Consider the following 20,999-nt stretch of genomic DNA (forward strand, 5'->3'; position numbering starts at 1 on the left):
ACTTTAAAATAATAATTTAAAAAGATTTTAAAACACAAATCACATCATGTGCTAGTGCAAACTTGTTAGCTATAATTTTCAGTAGTGGCTATAAGGTTAGTCAAGTTGCTATAGCAAATACACCTTGGTTCAGACCAACTCATTCACCTATTTATTTCCCCGCTGTATTTGTGTCTATACTTACAATAACCGGTGACAATTTTTACTCATTATGATTTTTATTTTAGACCATTATCATCTGGAGACTCCAACGCTGCATGCTCTTCAGATATTGATAAAGATATCGACAATTATTATGCTGATTTGGCCATCAGAGTTAACGCATTTCATGATATTGATGGTAAGATTTAACTTTCTGTATTATAATCCGTAATATTATTGTTTTTCAAAGCTTAATACATACGTCTTATCAGCACGAAAATCCTCATATGAGATAAAACAGAAACCAATATGTTTATTTTGGATTTCCTGGTAATATATATTCTCTTGAGTGCACTGAAAAGAGTGCGAGTTACGATTACCAAAAATACTCCATTACATCAACACATTTCAGACAGGTATTTTTTACACCTGCGAACTGCTGGTGATGGGATTTGATAATTTTGCACATATAGTTAAGACCTTAATAAAGAGATTGGTACAAAGTATTCATATAAAAACATTGGATGATTTATTATTTTCTGACTTTGAAATGAGGCTAGCGCTGAAGGTAAAAATACCCATTCCGTCCTTAAGCATCAATCGGTAAAGGTAAAATACCGGGATGGGTAAAAATACCTTTCCCGTCCTTAGCGTGTTGAATGGGAGAAGGTATAGTGCACTACTCAAATCTGATTGTTTTTTATATACATTTTTGATAAAATTTGTAATTGTCAGGCACACCTGCAAGTGAAGTTTTCAAAAACTGCGATAAGCATATGTGTGAATTGTGCTTGGAGCTGGTGGATTTACCCGTTTCACTCCACATGCTGCAGAACCATCGCGGCTGTGGTCGCGGGTCTAATGGAATGGGGTATAACTACACTGGGCTTTTCATGCGCAGCTGGAATGGACAGTGCGGAACAGCTGATGAAAGTAAGTATATTCCGTGAGCGGAATATATCTCACTGGGTAATCATACTTTCGGACTGTTTGTAATGTTTTCTTTCTATTCCAAGGGTGTACTCTATATTCAGAGTGATAGCATATTCTCTGCCCCTGCTTTCTGACCTTAGATAGTCTAAACATGTCAAAATATAAGGTTATGGCTATAGTATGAAGATTTGGCTGGTCCATTGTAATCTGCAAACACGATGTACATTGTGCAGAAGCTATTAGACACATACACACACACACACACGTTCCGTCTACTTGTCAATTAAATTCATATAAATTAACTTCCCTATCTGAAAATATATGGTTCACCACTGATCTATACACGGTTCTAAACCGGAATCCGTATTATCTGTAGCATTTATACTTAATTGATAGTAGGTATGATTACCATATATTTTTTCTTCTGGGTCGCTCTCTTTCAATATGCTACTAACAAAGTCAATTTGGAGGTAGTCAGATTTGGAAACGCTCTCAGGAACGGAGTGACTTGTCTGTGCATTATCTATGGTCTGACAAATCATCTGTGTTTTAGTACCATGCTCACCATCAAAAGTTGTTACTCCTCTTAATTAATCGCCGTACATTATGTTTTTTAATAATGATTTGTTTACTAGGTTACTTGGGACCTGGATACGTTTTCTGTGAGTGGTGTCGAGAGAAATATATGAAGAATAAAGTGACCGTGATGTCGCCGGTAAAGTTAGAGCCACCGATTGCTAGCGTCGTGGAGAGAATTACCATAATGCCATCTAAGCATCATAACACACTCAAGAATAATGCTTTGTTCCTATTGGAATTGGAATCTTCAGCCGGAAACGGTATGTGTTCACTGTCCTATTTTTTTTTGTAATCAGTCAATTTTCATCTTTCTTTCTTTTAGCCTCTATCCATATGTGGAGCAAATATAATACGATTGTAAGTATGTAGCAATTCTAGACCTTTGTAAGATGCCACGCTTTTGGCCTATTTAAGGGAATAGATCGAATGCAGGAATTAAATTGGCAGCAAGCTGTCTAAATGGCAGGATGTATAAAATTTTACTTGTTAAATCAATAAAGTGAAAGCATTTCTAATTTACCAAAATTGAACTGAATTCTCTGACACATTATTATTTTTACTTACTTTTCTTTTTGATTTTTAGAAGAGAACAAGAGGGCGACTATCATACAGGGATTGACACCCTGGCACCCAGTTCCCCCTTTTATGGCCCTGGAATTAATCCAGTCTGAACAAGCAGGACCATCGCATGCTAGCAATGATGTAAGTATCTGATCAAATTGGCCACCTTCGTTAAACGATAGTGTCAATGACTTAAATTTAATTTTTATCAAATTATCAAGATTATCAGCGTAATGAAATACCTATGTACTCATATTTATTTTCAATTTAATTTCCAGTTTATCGGTGATGCTAGCCCGGAAAGTATGTCAGAAATGGGATCTCGCGTTACACGCTCAGCGTCCATGGGTCCTGATGGGTTGCAGCCACCGAGGCCCGGCGATGGAGCCTCTCGCAGCCAAGACTATCTAAGTACGACTATTTAATGCACTTGACTCTTCAGTACCTGAAAATGTTTTCCCAAATAGTGCTAGTCCTTTCAATCTACCTCGGTATATCCTTTTTAACTTTTTTTATAATAGGCACATCTTCGCTGCTATGCCATCCGAGCCCTGCCCTGCTGAGTTTAGTGGAAGCCACAGGAGAAGAGGTGACTTCCGTGTCTCCCGTGACGGTGCGAGCTGATAGTCTTCTTATGCGGCCCGTCATGTCACTGTTGGTAGAAAAAGACATCACTGTTATTAAAAAGAAAATGGTGGACTCGGTGCGTTTCGCTGCACTTCGCAAATACGGCCTCGAGGTAGGTTTTTTCAATTTAAATGTAACAGTGACAAGCTCGCCCTGGAATAACTGTATTGCTTTGTTTACTAACAAGCTTATTTATAACCAGAAATCTGATTCCGGTGCAGAATTTGTGAAAGCTCTTCATCAACCACCTTTGAAAACCTACATAAAATTACCCGAAAATTAAATGAAATTACTCGAAAGGATACACAATAGTTCTTTATTAATTTTCTTTTTATTTTATGCATCTTTAAACGAATGTGAAATGATTTTTCAAAAATGATAAAATGATTTACTAAATGAATTTGTGATGTAATAATGAGTTACTTTGTATTGTAGGCACTGAATTGGATGCTACACTGTGTTACTGAACCAACATGCCTGCATGACCTCATGTGGTGGTTCAACAGTGCCATGAAACAATATCGACCATCACTACCCACTGATGATAACAATCAAAATGACAATGTAAGTGATATTTTAAAAACTGAAAATTAAATCAACAAAAGATGAAAAGAGTTTTCATATATATATACCTTTTTTTTGACATCTCATCAAAGATGAAGAAGAATATGGAAGTCTGGGTATTTACAGGGATGACGACCGTCATAGGCTGGTTTGAGTGATCACTTTACATACATGTAACATTCACCAATTCTACCCATTATTGACAACCACACTACTCAAATTCTTAGAAGTTCTATATATATGAACCAATTTTGAAACATTGTTCTTGAATCACTAGAACTTCACTAGAGACATCGTCAGCCCTGTAAATGCCCAGACTTCCATATTCTTCCTTATCTTTGATGAGATGTCAAAAAATAATATGAAAATAACTCCTGTAATTGGAGATTATCCAGATTTTGTGAATAAGTATTTGGACAAACTCAAAATATTGAAAAGAGTTTTGTTTATATCTTCTTTATTTTCATTTTAACACATATTTTATTAAAAATAGTACCAAATGTGTTGTTTCATTAAAAACCGTAAGGTTCTTAAACAGATGCAAAATATTTTTATTAATTTCAGTAGTGTTGAAATATCGCCTCTCCAAAATAAAACTGTATAATCTGAAAACTTAATAATTTTACAGGAGAGCGTTTTAAAGATTTAACGTGTAAAGGTGTGGACGGACGGGAGCATTTCGTCGTAACGTAACGTCGTAATATTGCTCGCGGCAAGCGTCCGACTATGGATGGACCGCTCGGCTCGCTGCAATGTGTTACGTTACGACAAAATGGCTCCGGTCAGACTCACCATAATATTTTCAATAGTACGTAATGATATTTATACATTAATGACATTTATTTTTAATTTTTTGTTAGTTACATTATCACTCTTTCAAATTAAGATAAAATTATATATTAATTTTGTTATATAGTAGCCGAAACGTAGGTCAAAAAAATAATAGTTTTGAGTTTTAATACTTTTCTAGATGAAATGTTGCTTAATTATACGATTTGATTTGAACTTGAATATAAATTTAATTTATTAAATACGATCAAATTTAAGGAAAAAATTAATATTTTTGCAGTAAAACAATAAAAAAATTAAATATTTATTTCTTTCAGTACAATTATAAAATAATTATACTAACTATGGACTAAAACTTTGCAACAAAGTGAGCGTTTGTTGAACTACGCTTTTTTGTCATTATTTATACTTTTTTATTCATTATTTCGGCATTCAGTTTGTGGTAAGACACTATGAAATTGTAGAAGAAAAATACTTGTTTTTTACCACATGAGTTTATTTTATTATGACGACTAGTTTCTGAAGCTATGCTTCCATCTTCATGTCTAAATATATTTATATTTATGTTAATATGATTGTATTTAGACCTGAAGATGGTAGTATAGCTTCTGAAACTAGTAGTCATAATAAAATAAACTCATGTGGTAAAAAAACAAGTGTTTTTCTTTTACAATTAAGACTTTTAATGCGAAGAAGCAATATTTCATATTTGTTTACATTTATTGTTGCATAGGCTAATAATGAAGAGGGAAGCAAGTGGTCCGAAGAGTTGGCGGGCACGGATCTTCGCCAAGGAGTACACGACGCTCTTCATGAGCTCTTGCAGTCCATCAGTCACCTGATGCCGGCCCTTCCTCCTGCGTGTCCTGCCGCTCTCCAGGCCATTCGGTGCTGGGCTTTGCAATATGATACCAAGGACCACGGCTTCTTGCACAGGTAAACCTTGACCCGTATCAATGGCATTCTTGGTTCTTTGCAACAATGTTATTTCCGCTCAGCTTTACTTCTCCATTCAAACTCTCGGTTTCTTCTGTCTCCAGATGCTTTCCGTCTTGTACGGGAAATATCGCTCACTCCTTTCAAGAACGTCATAAATCAAAAAACTTGATTTTTCAGGAGAACGTTTTTAAAGTTTTAAAATATAATACAATGTATTCAAAATAAATATCAAGCCACTTATTGAACTTTTTTCTGAGCAACAGATATTTTTAGGTAAAACCTGAAGGTGTTTTCTCCATTTGAAAAATATTTAGTTTATTTAAAAAAATAATTAAACAATACCTTTTCTTCAAAATGAAAAAAACAACATTTTCTTCCCTGTAGCGGGTAAATATTAAGTTAAAATATGATTCTTTTTCTGGGGTATAGTACATTTTCTAGGCATTCTGAAAACATGCATAACTCAAAATTGACGATTTTTGATTTATGACGTTCTTGAAAGGAGTGAGCGATATGTGAAGTATAGGTAAAGTGCCCTTGAGGTAGTACAGTGGAAAATCTCATAACGAGTTTAATTTGTTCCAGCATCTTACTATACGAAAAAAAAATTCCCATACAAATCAATGTAAATTACGATAATTTTTTACGTTTTTTCAAATAAAATTATTTATAAATTGTTAAGGAGTGTAAAAATTTGGAATATAATATAGATTTGAAAAATAACGTTAGTAGAAATATGAATTTATGACAAATAATTAATCCCTTTTATCTAGAAAACTATTTTAAAGGTGGGGACTGACCAGAGCATTTCGTCTTAACGTCGCTCGCGCGAGCGCTCCGACTATGGGTGGAGCGCTCGGCTCGCTGTACTGACTATACAAATGCTCGCATCGTAACGTGTTACGTTATGACGAAATGGCTCCAGTCAGTCCCCACCATAAGAATTGTTTTTGCCGACGCTTCAAATTTTGGCAAAAATATGTAACAGCATTATCATTAAATAAATTTGTAGCACAAATAGCCACCTCCTTATTAGGGTGATGAATGTATGATGCAAGAGTTCCCATGCTTTCAGCATTTCTCTTATTGTGTAGAAGATTGTTGCTCTGCTACTTCTTCCTCCTCCATTAACAAACTCTTCTCCATAATTTCTTGCTGTGAAACACGATGCAACTCCATAAACTCCTCAGTGGTCAGCTCATGGCTGTACTCTTACGCAACAAGCTCTTCAATATTGTTGTTATCTACCTTGAGTCCCATGATATTGGCTAATGACACAATCTCGTTGACTGTAGACTCCACAGTTACTGTTTCCAAGTCACATTTGACAACGTGAATGTGGTGAAAAAGGGACTTCCCCTTCCTCTGTTACTCATTATGTGAAACATCACTCGTTAAGGAACCTTTTTTAACTCTAATTACTTGTTATGAGAGGTGCTCTTTATGAGTGATTCCACTGTACATATTTTATGAAAATTGAAATATATAAGTTATCCAATTTAATATTATTATTATAAAAATAGCAAACTTCTGATGGTGTTAGCTTTACATTTAATATCGTGCTGATAACTTATTTCATTGTTCGCTATGTGACTTATTCAATACTAATATGCTACATGTACACACTATTTATTTATTTTACTAGCCAAGCTCACTATTTTTAACAATGTCATAATTTGAACATGCAGAGACATCTGTTGGGATAATTATGACATACTAAACCAAACGGTTTTATTAAAAATTTCACAGTATGTATAATAAACACAGATACCACTTTGTTTATTTATTTTATCAAATATTTTTATTAAAACATTTTGGATGGTTTTTTTTTTATGCCTGCAGACCGCTGGCGATGGGATTCGATTATTATGTACACATAGTTAAGACTTTCACAAAGGGATTAGTATATAATATTTATATAAAAACATTGGATAATTCCTTTTTTTCTCCCTTTGAAATGAGACTAGTGCATAGGTAAAAATACCCTTACCGTCCTTAAGTGTCAATCGACTGAACGTAGAAATACCTTTCCCGTCTAAAGTTTGTTAGTATTTATTTTCTTATTATTTATAAAATATTTAAATTTCACATTGTATTTGTAGTTTTAACGGCCCGTTATTAAAAATAAAGAACAAATTGTATAAAATAGTAGGTTTGAAGATAGAAATTGATTTTAATATCGGAATTTACTACATTGATATGTACTAACTAAATCTTTAATGAATTTACAGGTCGCAAATATTCAACAGCATCAGCAGAGTCTTGTCCCATACTGAAGAGATGAACGATGATCCAACAGCTTCCCAACTTGAACCATTGGCTGGACCAAGCGGTGCCCAGCAAGATGCGGTAAAATAAGTTTAGATAATTTTGTTCTTTTGACGGTTAATTAAGAAGGGTATGGAAATGTAATTTTAGAAAATTTATGACATGGAACACATTTTTTGCTTAAGAGTTGCCATAGTGAAAATTACCAGTGAAAATAGTACGCATACAATGTATATGCAACAAAATGAAGTAGCTGGATTTTAACACATTTCAAATGGGTATTTTTCACGTTTGCGAACCACTGGCGACAGGACTTAATAATTATATACATATAGTTAAGACCTTAAAAAAAGAGATTGGGATATAATATGCAATCATATAAAAACATTGGATAATTCCTTCTTTTTTGCCTTTCAAATGAGGTCAGCGCAGAAGGTAAAAATACCCTTCCTGTCCTTAAGCATCGATCGACTAAACGGGTAGAAATACCTTTCCCGTCTGAAGTGTTTTGATACAGTATACTTTACAACAGATATCTGAGAAGTGTGTTGAATTTCCCAGGTTCCCATGGAGATAATGGGTTATGCAGATATTACATCCGAGTGCGAGGTGGTTGTCTCATCACGCCCCGCTCTCCTAGGAGCTCTGACTGACGGCTGCACTGAGACCTTCTGGGAGTCTTCGGATGAAGAGCGTGGCCGCGGCAAGTGGATGCAAATCATTTTCCCCCAGGGAATGGGGCCCTCCTCAGTTCACCTGCACATCGACAACACAAGAGATATTGCGGTGAATATGGCTGACTTAATTTTTACGCACTAGTTTTGAATTTTAATTACTAGCTCACTATTGGTTTTGACACTAGGCTCGGATTTCTGTGTTTGAGCAACTTTCAATCCTCTCTTCTGTATGCCAGATCTTGTACCTTTTATGTTTTTTTTTTAAATTGTCTTTATTTGGAAGTAACTCCATCTGAGCCAACACTGCCTCCCATACTGTTAATTTCACAAAATTATCGTGTCAGATCAAGTATCCCATCATTTTTTGTTTATCCCACAATTGTTTAGTATACACTTGTTTTTTTTTGTTGTTATTCTTTTCAACACCTGATCATTGGCCCACTATTTCGATTTAATGTACCCTATTTGCTATATATCTTTAGTAAAATACACCGCACACATATATGTTTTTGTCGTGTTTTCAAGGCTGCAGCTAGATATGCAATGACCTTATGCACCGCTCTTTCTATTACTCTTTTGCTCTCACACTTATTTCCGTCAGGTGTGTGACAAAAGCTGTAATTCAAAAAGATTATAACTCGGTCAACATAATTCTTAGAAACGCTAAGCAAATATTTGCACAGATAAAAAGGGTTTGAATTTGTATTGACTGCGCATCCTACAAGTACCACATTCACTTTTTTTTATGTGAAGCTTTACTTTAAAATTGTGTTATTTTGCTTTACAGAGCAAGGTGTCCAAAGTGTGCTTCAGTTATGGATACAATGTAGATGACTTCAGGCAGGTGCATAGTTTCGATCTGAATGCCCAATCTACAGGCTGGTTTTCTTGGTTTTTTCCACGTAAGAAGTTCTTTTTCTCCTATCTTAAAACTTATTAAAACATACCATGCACTAATTTAATTTTACATCAATTACCTTTGAGAGTTGTCTCTTGATATGCTTCTTTGTTCCCTGTAGTTTCTGTTTGTCGAAATGCAACGCGCCAAACATTTCCAGATTTTCTCTCCCAATCGAGGGCCAGACTTCCTTTTTTGGAATCGGAGAACCAGGATTCATAATACTAAATTTATCGCATACTGTGTCATTATGGACTGCATTTAATATAATAGAACTCCAATCAGTCACAATTGCTTATTAAGTAATTTGAAATCATTCGCTCATCACAACCAATGTTAGTCAACCGACTACGTGGTCAGGAAACAGAAGATGGGGAGAAGAGGGGAAGGACGGTGTTCCCAATGCGGAAGTAAAATTCAAGTCATTAGTCTGGCCATAATGAAATGAATACATTTTTTCAGGTCACAACGAACGAAACACCAATCAGATGATCATAAGGTGTGACCTACGTAGTTGTGATGGCACGGTGCGTGTTCGCCAAGTTCGCGCCTTCGGATTGGCTACACCAGATCACACCAAGAAGATTCTTCCTGCTAATGTTATGATACAGAAGAACACCGAGATGGAAACCCTTCGAGTCTTCCGCCTTATCACATCCCAGGTATTTTTTTTACTATTATATATAATTATACTAAAAAAACACTTTTTTTATTTCATAAAATCCCATTCAAAATCTATTTGGAAAAGTATTTGTTAATTATGTGTTCTGAATTGATTTCTGGAGTCCATATTGTGAGAGATCTGTCTGTTGTCTCCTGGTGACCAGGTGACCCCTTTTTCTTGATATTAACTGGTTGAAACAGGCTTGCTAGAGGGGAATCTTTTGAGACTATGTGATTTAGCAACTCTCTTTGGTTTATATTAAGGTTTATATTAAGCTAAAAGTTTCCAGCTGGATTTCTGGTGTATACGGGTGTCGGTCTTTGATCCAAAAGGCGGATGTAATATAATAGAATTATAATGATATCCTGCAGGTTTCCGTCCGAGATGTTTAGTAACGTCAGGTCGTGTACTCTTCATCCTGATGAGAGCAGCAATAGTGTTGCCACTCTACACTTTAAGGGTATGGTTTTACCTAAAAAAATTAGAACTAAGACTTACCTGAGCTGTTGGGCTACAGAACGTTGCTATCGCTGACTTATGTACTAGTATAGTATTGTATGACAATTTCTCTTCAATAAACAACTGCGCCAGGTACCTGGCCACTTGGTTTGCAGACGGTTTGTTAGGATGGAAATTTTTATTTGATGTCCAGCAGCACCATCTATCCCAAGCTGGGTTAAAGGTATTTATTGTCAAAGTTCGCCACCATGATAGAAGTAAATTCTTCTCCTCTGGATTCCATCTACTCAAAACGCTGTCCCACCCCCAATTTTCCAAACTTCTATTTACAATTCTTGGATTTTGGGAGGAGGTTTGCCGGTGGACGTGTCGATGAATACCAATTCCAAGTTTGCTATTTTGAGTGGCGGTACTAATGATCGTCGTATTAGGTCTGGTCGCCAGAACGCTCTCGGCCACCTCGGAACTGCAAGAAGGTAAGTTCCGGACGCCTTGTTCAGGAGTGCTAGGATTCTTGGTATCAAATTTTGAAGGAAATATCCAGGTCAGATTGAAGTCCCAACATTGACTGAAAGTGTTCTGAAAGATCCGTCCGTGCAATCTCTTGACACGTATGTCAAAGTCACATGTGCCGTTACGGAAGCAAATAAGTCCATATCGGGCTTTCCGAAGAGAAGAACGCTTCTCTCATAATATGGACTCCAGAAATCAATAGAAAGATAATAAGAGTTTTAATGGTAGGTAAAACTCCACTATTTTAATTTATAATTAAAATAAGTGGCGCTTCTATAGGTAAACATTTTTTAAGCTTGTAAAAATTAATTGATTGATATATTCAAAGGTGTTTGGAAGACTGATATTGGAGAATGCGGATAACGCTAATGAAGTTTTTGATGAAGAGAGGGAACACAGTGACTTGAAAGAGTATATGGTTGGAATATTATTCTCACGTAAGAAGCTTAATGTATTGCAAAAACAGGTAAGCTCATTTCTATATTATAATACCTGAATCCTTAATTTGACCACTATAGTCCTTTATTTGATTTACTTTTATTTAAGGTAATGGCACATATTGTCGATGCTGTGAGCTCTGAAGCCCAAAGGTCTCGAGAACACTGGGAGGCTAATAACCGCTTGCGCGCTATGAATCAACCAGAGGCTTCGGATAAAGAGGATCTTGTAGTTTTAAACCAACCACTCCAAGTGGATGATTACATCTTTGAGATGCTCTCAATGGTAAGTTTAATATTTGTTCAACACCAGTTGACATCAGTGCTTTTCATGCATCTCCAATTGGAGATGCATATCTATCACAGTCACTTGCCAGGCCAAAGGGATCCATCCACTCTTTAATGAGGCATTTACACTATGAGAATTGTAATGCATTCAAAGACATTTGAATGACGCAATCTATTTGGAGTGATAGTGTGTTCTTTGATATTGCATTGCAAGTGGTGGGGAAGCTGTTGGAATCGATGGTTAGAAAGTGTGTAAACTCTTTTGATTGACTTAAAAAATTGTCTCAAGGACATTTTATTGGCTCAGCTTGGTGGAATGTCTTGATCAGTTTTCTCGTGTGAATGTCCCATTATGTTGTGATAACGGAACTTTCTCTTCTGTTTCTTCTTGAACTGATCATGTTTTATTATGTCTCCTAAGTAATTCCCTTGACTCTTCTAAATATATATAAATAATCCATATGAAAGAAAACACCATCACATAATTTTATTAAAATTAAACACTTGAATATACCACTTTAATGAGTTTTATTTTATATTTACACCTAAATATATTTTTGTTCGTTAGTTTTAATTTGTACCAGAAGATGAAAACATCTGTCGTTTTCGAAACTAGTCGTAAATAAAATAAAACTCATTAAAGAGGTATTCAGGTGTTTAATTTTAATAAAATAATCATGTCATTCTACAAAGTTAATGCCGAATCAATAAATAATACCATCATATAACATGTTGATATACTTTGGTTTTTAGGTGTTGACATTATCTGGCAGTAGTCCCGGACGAGCATATCTTGCCGAACATCTGTTCCTGATTCAAGATCTACTAACTCTACTCCACACGGGGACTGCAAGAGTTCAGAGACAGGTAAATACATTACATTTGTTTCAATGTCATACCTTTCAATTTTTATGCTTTGTTCGCCATTTAACAGGATTCAGTCTGATTTCATTGTTCTGACAGTTCAAAATTTTGTTTGTATTTATTAGGTGATCGCCGTGTTGCGTAGGATGATAAACGAAGTGACCCCGCAGCGGATGAAGACCGCCCTTTCATATGGGAAGAACGCCTCCAGTGGTACATTCATAGATCACCTGGTGAGCTGTGTGAGCAAGGCGCTTAGTGCTCAGGTGAAGACGCGGGCAGGTGGCCCCGGTGGCATGAGCCTGCCCAGCACTATGGCCAAGTGCATGATCAAGTGCACCAATGTACCGTGGTTCCTGCATGGGATCATGTCGCGCAACCATTCCGATCTGGTCAGCCGGCTGCTCATGGACATGATGGAGGTTGGTTTTACACCTATCGACTAATAGTTCTTCCTCTTTCAGCGTTTTTTTTCTAAGCCTCTCTAGCCCTATGAAACAAGTTTGACTTCTCCGGCTTATCATTCAACCTTCCTGAACCACAACTCTTTCTACTGCTTCGTTAACTTCTACATTCTTATCCTTCGTACTTTACCCATCGTAATTAATTGGGGGTGGATTGATATTGTTTGTACCTTACACTTGGTCCATGAAATATATAAATCTGTATGCTTGAACCAAATGTTTATAATTATCCTATACGTTTGTTTAAATTTTCTTTTCTTTTCACTAACTTCAGTTAGGAGATAATATTGGCTAAAGCATTTAGGGGTCACTCCAAAACAGAAGACATATACTATGGATTATACTTACAAGTTTTATTGTTATTATTTACACTACTTTTTAATTCAACATGTTTTTTTCACAGGGCAAAATGTCTGATGCTTGGAAGCAGACGGCAACAGCTGCAATGGCCCAAAATCTATTTGCACTTACAATGATCAAGGAAGAGGACAGGCTAGTCAGCGAATGCCTCATATCACCAATTATATGGAGGGCACTCGGGACTCTGTGCATTATAAAGGATACACAAGTTGAAAGGTACGTTTACTGTAAAATATATTTATGGTTAGTTCCAAAGTGAAACTGATTAAAACTTTATTTTTTTATTGAAAAATGAATTATAAAAATAGTAGACTCCTCCAATCGAGAAGAACATAGTAATGACAGTAGGTCAGTTGGTCAGTTTCTTCAGTCCATACACATTAAGTATCTGATAAAATATCTTTGACAGTTAACAATACTTGCAACGTCTCTCCCCTAACATTGCACACAAGTTTTCATATACAACTGTTGAATTATTGTCTCACTGGAAATGTTGTTTTTTTTAATCACCGAATATTTCATTGACTCTATTATACCTATGGCTTATTATCATTTTTCTATATCAGTAAGAATTATCATAACCTTTTGTTTTGCAACGCAAGATAAATAAATTGTAAAACCCTGTGATGTCTGCCTACTACATTTGTACTTATGCGAATGAAAATATTACAGAATTTTGGGATAATTTATTTATACATGACATGATTTTCAGATTGAGCCAACGCACCTGGCAAGATGTAGTTAGTGATGAAGGCAAACCAAAGCAGCAAGTCGAGGTTAGCCGTCCACTGTGCAGTAACCATGACGATGGAGAGACTCTAGCCATCATGGAGTGCCAGCACTGCGGAGCTATGTGTGTCGATTGTGACAGGTTCCTCCATCTCAGCCGACTGACAAGAACCCATATCCGCACGGTAAAATGCAATTCTCAGTTGTTATACTTGTAAAAAAAATTGAAATGGACTATAAATAACAGAGATTATAAGATACAGACTCAAAACTAGGAGATAACACATCATTTGGGATTCATTATGTTAGCGGAGTGTATTGGTCTGGCACATCACTATAAGCACTTTACCGATTTAACTACATAATTCTACTCTTATTGTTGGGGAAAGGATCACACAACAATGTTGTTCCGTTTTCTTCTTCTACTTGGTGTAGGCCTTGTGGCCTGTTTTTTAAGATGGATTAGCCTCCAGTGATGTTGATTCCCATCTGTCAATCCATCTCTTTGGTGGTCTGACCAGGAGTCATCTACGTTAAGGCTGCACATTGCAATGTAAAGGAGTCTTATAGATGGTTCCATTCTCCTCACATACGCATACTATTATCTTCTTCGTTGTCTTCCCCACCTAACGATGTCTTGGATCTCGCACATTTCTTTTATCCTGGTGTTCCTTATTCTATCTCATAGACTCTTGCCAGATGTGCTCCTTAGAGTCTTCATTTTTGACACTCATAGTGCGTTTTTTGATACTGCGGTGTCCGCTCTGCATTCGATCTGCATTTGTCCTTACATGAGAAAGTACGGTATATTATGCTTGGCTCAACCCAACTGACTTTCTCCAGGGTATGCTTGGCTACAATCATTTAGAGACTAGAAGAAATGTGTATTTGATTATGCTTTTTTATCCATTATTCACAGTTTGATGGATAATCCTGAAATTATCCGGAGCATTGGTCTGTATGCTCCCAATAGCTACCTAAGATAGCGTTGGCATGGATTGTTTCATATTCCTATATATATAAGACCAACCTACCTGTAGGAAGAGCTATCGCTGTGCTAAACAATATCATGCCGGATAATGATCTGTTTCTTGTGTGTGAAGGGGTATTCTGAAATGGGATTCTTCTTCATCTTTAACAAGAGTCTTCTAGCTTACTTTTTAATTTATGTTTTTAATGGATACGCCTTAAATGTTAGTTTGTTGTGTATATATTAATTATTGAATAAATTGTTTTGATTTGATGGTCGTTTTTTTTGTATTAGGTGGTGAAGGAAGAGGAGACAGCCATCCGTATAGACCTGCACGAGGGCTGCGGGCGGGTCAAGCTGTTCTGGCTGCTGGCGCTGGTGGACCAGCGCAGTATGAAGGCGCTGGTGGAGGTGCGCGTATGCCGCGGCACTGGTGCCGAGGGTGCGGCCGTGCTGCAGCAGGCCACGCAGCCGGCCTCGGGCGTCTGCCGCTTCTGCGGGACCCGCTCCGATACGGGCCTGCTCGCTATCGGGAATGTGTGTGCCGAGATTGACTGTCAGGTTCGTTTCACCTATTAAAGTGGTTTTAACTTAGGGTGGGGGGAAAAACGTCTCGGTCGCTAGGTCCGAATCGCTCCTGTTTAAGTAGGAGTAAGATATGAATAAATTAAGTCAGTATCATCGACTGCCGGGTTCGTTTCACTTATTGCTTTCTTATTGCTGTACACATTTTGGACGGGTGTTTTTTACACCTGCAGACTGCGGACGGGATTTGATAATTATGTACATATAGTTAAGACCTTCACAAAGAGATTGGTACATAATATTCATATAAAAACATTAAATATCTAATTCCTTCTTTTCTGACTTTGAAATGATGTCGGCGCAGAAGTTAAAAATACCCTCCCTTACCGAACAGGTAGTAATACCTTACCCGTCCAAAGTGTGTGAAGTTATTTAGAGGTTTTTACTGTTTCACTAAACAATTGGTACTACATATTTTATTGAAACCTGTGATGAAGTAAGGAGGAAATAATGGATTAAACTCTCCATAATTCCTCCAAATTAGGATGAGCCATCATTTTGAATTTCAAATAAAAATCACTTTTTTGGTTTACAATGTATAGAAGTTACAAGAAGTCAAGTGTGTAACTAAAAAGCTAATAATGTTCCAACACATATTATAATATGAGTCCTAACTGCGCTATATATACAGCGAAAATTGGCAAGAATAATATTAGAAACAGGAGTGTTATTAATTTAGCGAACAGAAAAATAGAAGACCTCATCTGTATGTATTGAAATAGGTAAAATGTAAGTAAATTTGGAAAATGTTACTCGACATCATTAATAAATTCCAATGAAGTCAACTAGGGAGAGTATCCACTCAATTACAGCCCTTGTTAGTTTAGTATCCGGGGTTAACAATGTAAATATTCGGACTATGAGTAAAAATGTATTACGAAGGTACCTGGACTCTTTGGTTTCTATGTATGTACTATTCACTGATTGAAAATTCTATTTCAGGAGTACAGCCGCAATGCATGCACTCGCGTCCTGAGCTGCGGGCACTTCTGCGGCGGGTACGCGGGCGAGCGCACATGTCTGCCGTGCCTGCACGGGTGTGCGGGGTCGCGTCCCGCCTCGCCGCTGCTGCAGGACGAGGCAGGCGCGTGCCCCGTGCCACGCCCCACACTGCGCCAGGACGCAGAGGACATGTGCATGATCTGCTTCTGCGACCCACTGGGCGCCGCGCCTGCCATCCAACTGGCTTGCGGCCATGTGTTCCATCTCCACTGCAGCAAGACGATCCTAGAGAAAAAGTGGATCGGGCCGCGCATCACCTTCACATTCTCGCAGTGTCCTATATGCAAGGTACTGACTATCTTACGCTTATACGTATTTCTGATCACATGTACAATACTCGATGGATTGGGAGTAGTGTAGTCAAAGCGAGGCTTTCTCTTGATAGATGATGTCGGAGTTCTTTACTGTAAATTTGGGATTTACAGGAGGACATTGAGCACCCAGCACTGGCAGAGTTACTGGGGCCAATTCGTGCGCTGCAGCAGGAAGTACGCAAGAAGGCACTAACACGCTTGGAATACGAAGGGCTGGTTGATGCGGTACTCATCAATTCGCGGTACCAAGGACAGGCTTGTGACTTTGCCATGGACCGATATGCATACTACGTATGCTCTAAGTGCAAGAAGGTATTTTTTTTTCTTTCTTGTCCCCTATTTGTACCAAGTAGTGCATGATCACTGATTACACAAAGGTTCTGCACTCATGATTCTTGGATCTATTAGAATGTATTTGGAGGAGTAAGCCTCAACGTAAGTAAAATAACTCAGGTCGAAGGACATTGCTGCTATGTGGGATCGGAAATGGAAAAGTAACAATGGCCAGGGCATTACACTCCTGTGCTTATACAAGCTCGTGCAATCTACCATTAAGATGGTTTTAAGCTGTTTTTTTCAATACATATCTGTTTTGTAATAAATAAATAAAATCAATAGTTATTTTTACACATCAATATACTCAACGAACATGTAATTCAATAGAATTATCAAATATTTTAATATTCACACATAGTTAAAAGTTAATTATTTGTATTTATTTATTGATTTTTCATCATACCCATAGTTACATATTACATTATTTACAATAATGTGCCCTCACTTAGTTTTCTTGTGCCGAGGGTACATATTTATTTATATATATTGTATATGTGTATTTTTTAACTACGTAATATCAATAAATAGTTTAGCTCCATTCACAGGAACAATAGTAATTTTCCTGTTTCGCATACTGTCCCATACCTCAAAGATACCTGCATAATGCCACTCATAAGGTAGCATCTCTGGATAGCAGACTAATCAAAGGTGTTTTGCAGGCATACTTCGGAGGAGAAGCGCGGTGTGAAGCGGATGGTCCATCCGAGTTCAACCCTGAGGAACTGGTCTGCGGAGGTTGTAGTGACGTGGCATCAGCTCTGTCTTGCCCCAAGCACGGCACCGACTTCCTGGAATACAAATGTCGGTTCTGCTGCTCAGTAGCTGTTTTCTTCTGCCTCGGCGATACTCATTTTTGTAACTTGTGTCATGATGAGTTCCAGCGAATCAGGAAGATTCCTATCAACCTCCTGCCGCAATGTCCTGCAGGTATTAACCAGTAACTCAATCTAACCTTGTCCAACCTGCTCACTACTTACCTACTCCATAAACAGTTAAACTCCATTCTTCTTGCCTTCTAGTATTAAACAAAAACCTCCCTCTTGGACTTCCATAGTTCAAGCTGGTCTAACCTAATCCAACCTAACCTAACTTTGCCTTATTAAAGTATCTAAGTGTAATTTGTATATTGTATCATTCAGTATCAATTTCAAAATATATCTAAAAATACTTTTTTGCATAGGTGCCAAAGGAAAACAGCTAGAGGGAACATCAGACGACTGCCCGTTGCGAGTCAATCACCCTCCCACTGGAATTGAGTTCGCTCTGGGCTGTGGTGTGTGCCGTAACATCAACATGTTCTAAGTCATCTCGTGGTCCAGTCAAACTGTAACACATCACCTAATGACTTATAACGTATTTATATAGTCATCTCACGTAACGTGTCATCTATGTCATTACATCTTCTAGTCCAACTGAAATATATTACATGTCATCTCTTATTCCACTCAAAAATAAATCTTAGATAAGACGACTCTACATAATGGTCTTGGACAATAAATCTCTAAAAAACTGTAATAGGTCATCTGTGTCATCTCATGTTACAGTCAAACTGTAACATGAGAAAAGGCTCACTGTTTTTATGTACTACAACGTACATTGAAAAGACTTCCTGATAAAAGAGCAAAAGGGAAAATCCTCAATAATGGTTACAATTAAAATATTAACTGTAACATGTCATCTCATGCTCTGGTTAAACTGTAACCAAAACAAAAGTCACATAATGCGACTCTGAATAATGATCTTGGACATAAAATTTCTGAAAAACTGTAATACTCTGTGTCATCTCATGTTTTAGTCAAACTTGAATAAGCCATCTCGTATTACAGTCAATCTGTATCATGAGAAAAGGCTCACTTTTTTTACATACTAAAACTTATGCAGAAGAGACTTTCTTATTAAAGAGCAAAAGGAAACGCCGTTAATAAAACTGGTAATTAAAATATAAATCGTAACATGTCATCTTTGTCATTACATATTCTAGTCGAACTGGAATATATTATCTATGTTATCTCTTGTTCCAGTCAAAACATGTCACATCATGTAACATGTCACAGCATGTTCTGGTCAAGCTGTAACCAATGAAAAGTCACATAATATGACTCTGAATATACTATCTGTCATCCCTTGTTCCAGTCAAAATGTAACATCTCATATCATGTTCTGGTCAAGCTGTTACCAAAGAAAAGTCACATAATACAACTGAATAAAATTCTCTGACGTGACGTGAAGCACAAAAACTTTTGATTCATGTACAAATGATCAAACTGAGTTTTGTAAACGAATTTAACATTTATTAAGTAAAAAAAAAAAACCTATTTTGAATATTAATCTTATCTTACTGTTTAAGAACGGATTTAATATAGTGTATTGAATTTTATTTCCTTGGTTTTTGAATTAGAATAAATTCATACAATAGTAAACTCTGTACACTTAAATCAAAATGGTCTAAGACAAACACACTGTGGAATTTAATTTCTGTAATGAAGAAGAACCAAAAAAATTAATCTGGACATTTAAATATCTTATTTCATTCAACTTTGTGTCAATTCTCGTAAAATATTATTTCTTAGTTCACAAATACAATAAAGGAAATATATATATTATTGGTGTTAGTATGATTAAATATCTAATACTAAGATTTTGTGAAGCACAACAGCGTATCAGGTAGCGTATCAACGTTAAATGTAAATTTAACTAGGTTTTCATGTCCAGACTTTCAAATCTGTTGTAATTCTTATGCCAATGTTGAAATGTCATCCATTTTTTTTATCACAAGTTATAATGTCGTTATCACATGTTTAAATTTTATTATAACATGATTTTATGCTGTTATCATGTGTTGTGATATCATTATCACATGTTGTAATGGCATTGTCAAATATTATGATGTCCTTATCACATGTTTTAGTGTCATGATCGCGTGTTGTAATGTTACTAAATGTTGCAATATTATAACACGTAGCGCTTTTAGTATAAATTTTTAACAAGACGTGTGACACAGATTTTATGCCTCGAAAAGGGACACCAGTCTGAGCGAAAATAGGTCACATAAACCTGTGGTAATTTTCTTTCTCGATGCTTTGTTTACCCTAATAAAATAACCATACTTTCTAAGTGAGATATGCTTAATGCATCATATACTATCTATATAGATGTTTAATTTTTTTTAGCTTTTTTAACTAAATGTGTTCATTTAATAACATCTTGGAGTATGAGAATACAATTAATGCATAAGCACAAAATTGAAAAGAAAAACCTTTTTGTTAATTTGCACATTTGATATTATTTCTACATATAATCACTTTATTCATTAGACAATAATATTACATATATAGATGTTCATGGGTTACCGTACTCCAAAAATGAAAAAGAGAACAATGTAGCAATGGAGGACCCAACCAAACGAAAATAAAAGTAGAATGTATGAATAAAAAAAACAAATTTTTCATACAATTCAAGATCCCGTTTGGATATCAATCTGTAATGAAAACTTTAGGAGAGGACATACGGTAACCCCATATTACTTAACAAGAATTCAATGTACTTGAGTGTTATTTGTTGTAAAAATGTATTACCAACCAGTTGTGGTAGAGTAAGAGTTAAACCTGGAGCGTCTGGCTCTGAGTCCGCGACACTAACCACAGCTCCAAAACTCAGTCACAAAGTTAAAATAGGTGTTTGTTCCGTTCTGGTAGTCATATGGTATAGAACAGTGGTGTGTTGAAAATGGTTTGCCCCAATTCTTTTGTGAGCCGGTTTGGTTTGTGGAATTCGAAAGATGGCTGTTGAATTTGTATGTATTTTGCGAGCTAAATGCTAAATTTTCATAATGATTCTTTACTTTGAAAGCTGGTTGTGAAATGGATCTAAGTTGTTTTTTTATTAAAATAAATTGTATACATTTATTTAAATCACAATTTTAAACATATTAAAAAAAAAAAATTGCAAAGACCCACCAAGCCACCTTGTGTGTCTTGTCGGTGAAGTTCTTTAAACACACAATAAACACCCAATAAACACACAAAAAAGAGAAAAAAA

General features: G+C 36.4%; 1 protein-coding gene across 1 annotated transcript in view; it reads left to right on the forward strand.

Annotated features, from left to right (window-relative positions):
* Positions 1-20,999, forward strand: part of hiw (MYC binding protein highwire) — a 166,296-nt gene extending 145,297 nt beyond the window's left edge. Inside the window, exons 44-66 of the mRNA XM_088277619.1 lie at positions 228-340; positions 877-1,074; positions 1,710-1,913; positions 2,237-2,355; positions 2,493-2,625; positions 2,736-2,953; positions 3,277-3,405; positions 4,928-5,130; positions 7,365-7,482; positions 7,963-8,187; positions 8,866-8,980; positions 9,439-9,638; positions 10,941-11,078; positions 11,159-11,335; positions 12,091-12,204; positions 12,327-12,623; positions 13,069-13,241; positions 13,738-13,939; positions 15,019-15,285; positions 16,252-16,599; positions 16,737-16,937; positions 17,621-17,888; positions 18,142-20,999. Coding sequence (XP_088133745.1) covers positions 228-340; positions 877-1,074; positions 1,710-1,913; positions 2,237-2,355; positions 2,493-2,625; positions 2,736-2,953; positions 3,277-3,405; positions 4,928-5,130; positions 7,365-7,482; positions 7,963-8,187; positions 8,866-8,980; positions 9,439-9,638; positions 10,941-11,078; positions 11,159-11,335; positions 12,091-12,204; positions 12,327-12,623; positions 13,069-13,241; positions 13,738-13,939; positions 15,019-15,285; positions 16,252-16,599; positions 16,737-16,937; positions 17,621-17,888; positions 18,142-18,263 — 4,282 coding nt within the window. The 3' untranslated portion in view covers positions 18,264-20,999. The remainder of the gene's footprint in view (positions 1-227; positions 341-876; positions 1,075-1,709; positions 1,914-2,236; positions 2,356-2,492; positions 2,626-2,735; positions 2,954-3,276; positions 3,406-4,927; positions 5,131-7,364; positions 7,483-7,962; positions 8,188-8,865; positions 8,981-9,438; positions 9,639-10,940; positions 11,079-11,158; positions 11,336-12,090; positions 12,205-12,326; positions 12,624-13,068; positions 13,242-13,737; positions 13,940-15,018; positions 15,286-16,251; positions 16,600-16,736; positions 16,938-17,620; positions 17,889-18,141) is intronic.

Source organism: Brachycentrus maculatus, unplaced genomic scaffold (genome assembly GCF_059751285.1).
Source record: "Brachycentrus maculatus isolate JH-2025_06_01 unplaced genomic scaffold, ASM5975128v1 h1tg000048l, whole genome shotgun sequence".
In the NCBI taxonomy this organism is placed as follows: domain Eukaryota; kingdom Metazoa; phylum Arthropoda; class Insecta; order Trichoptera; family Brachycentridae; genus Brachycentrus; species Brachycentrus maculatus.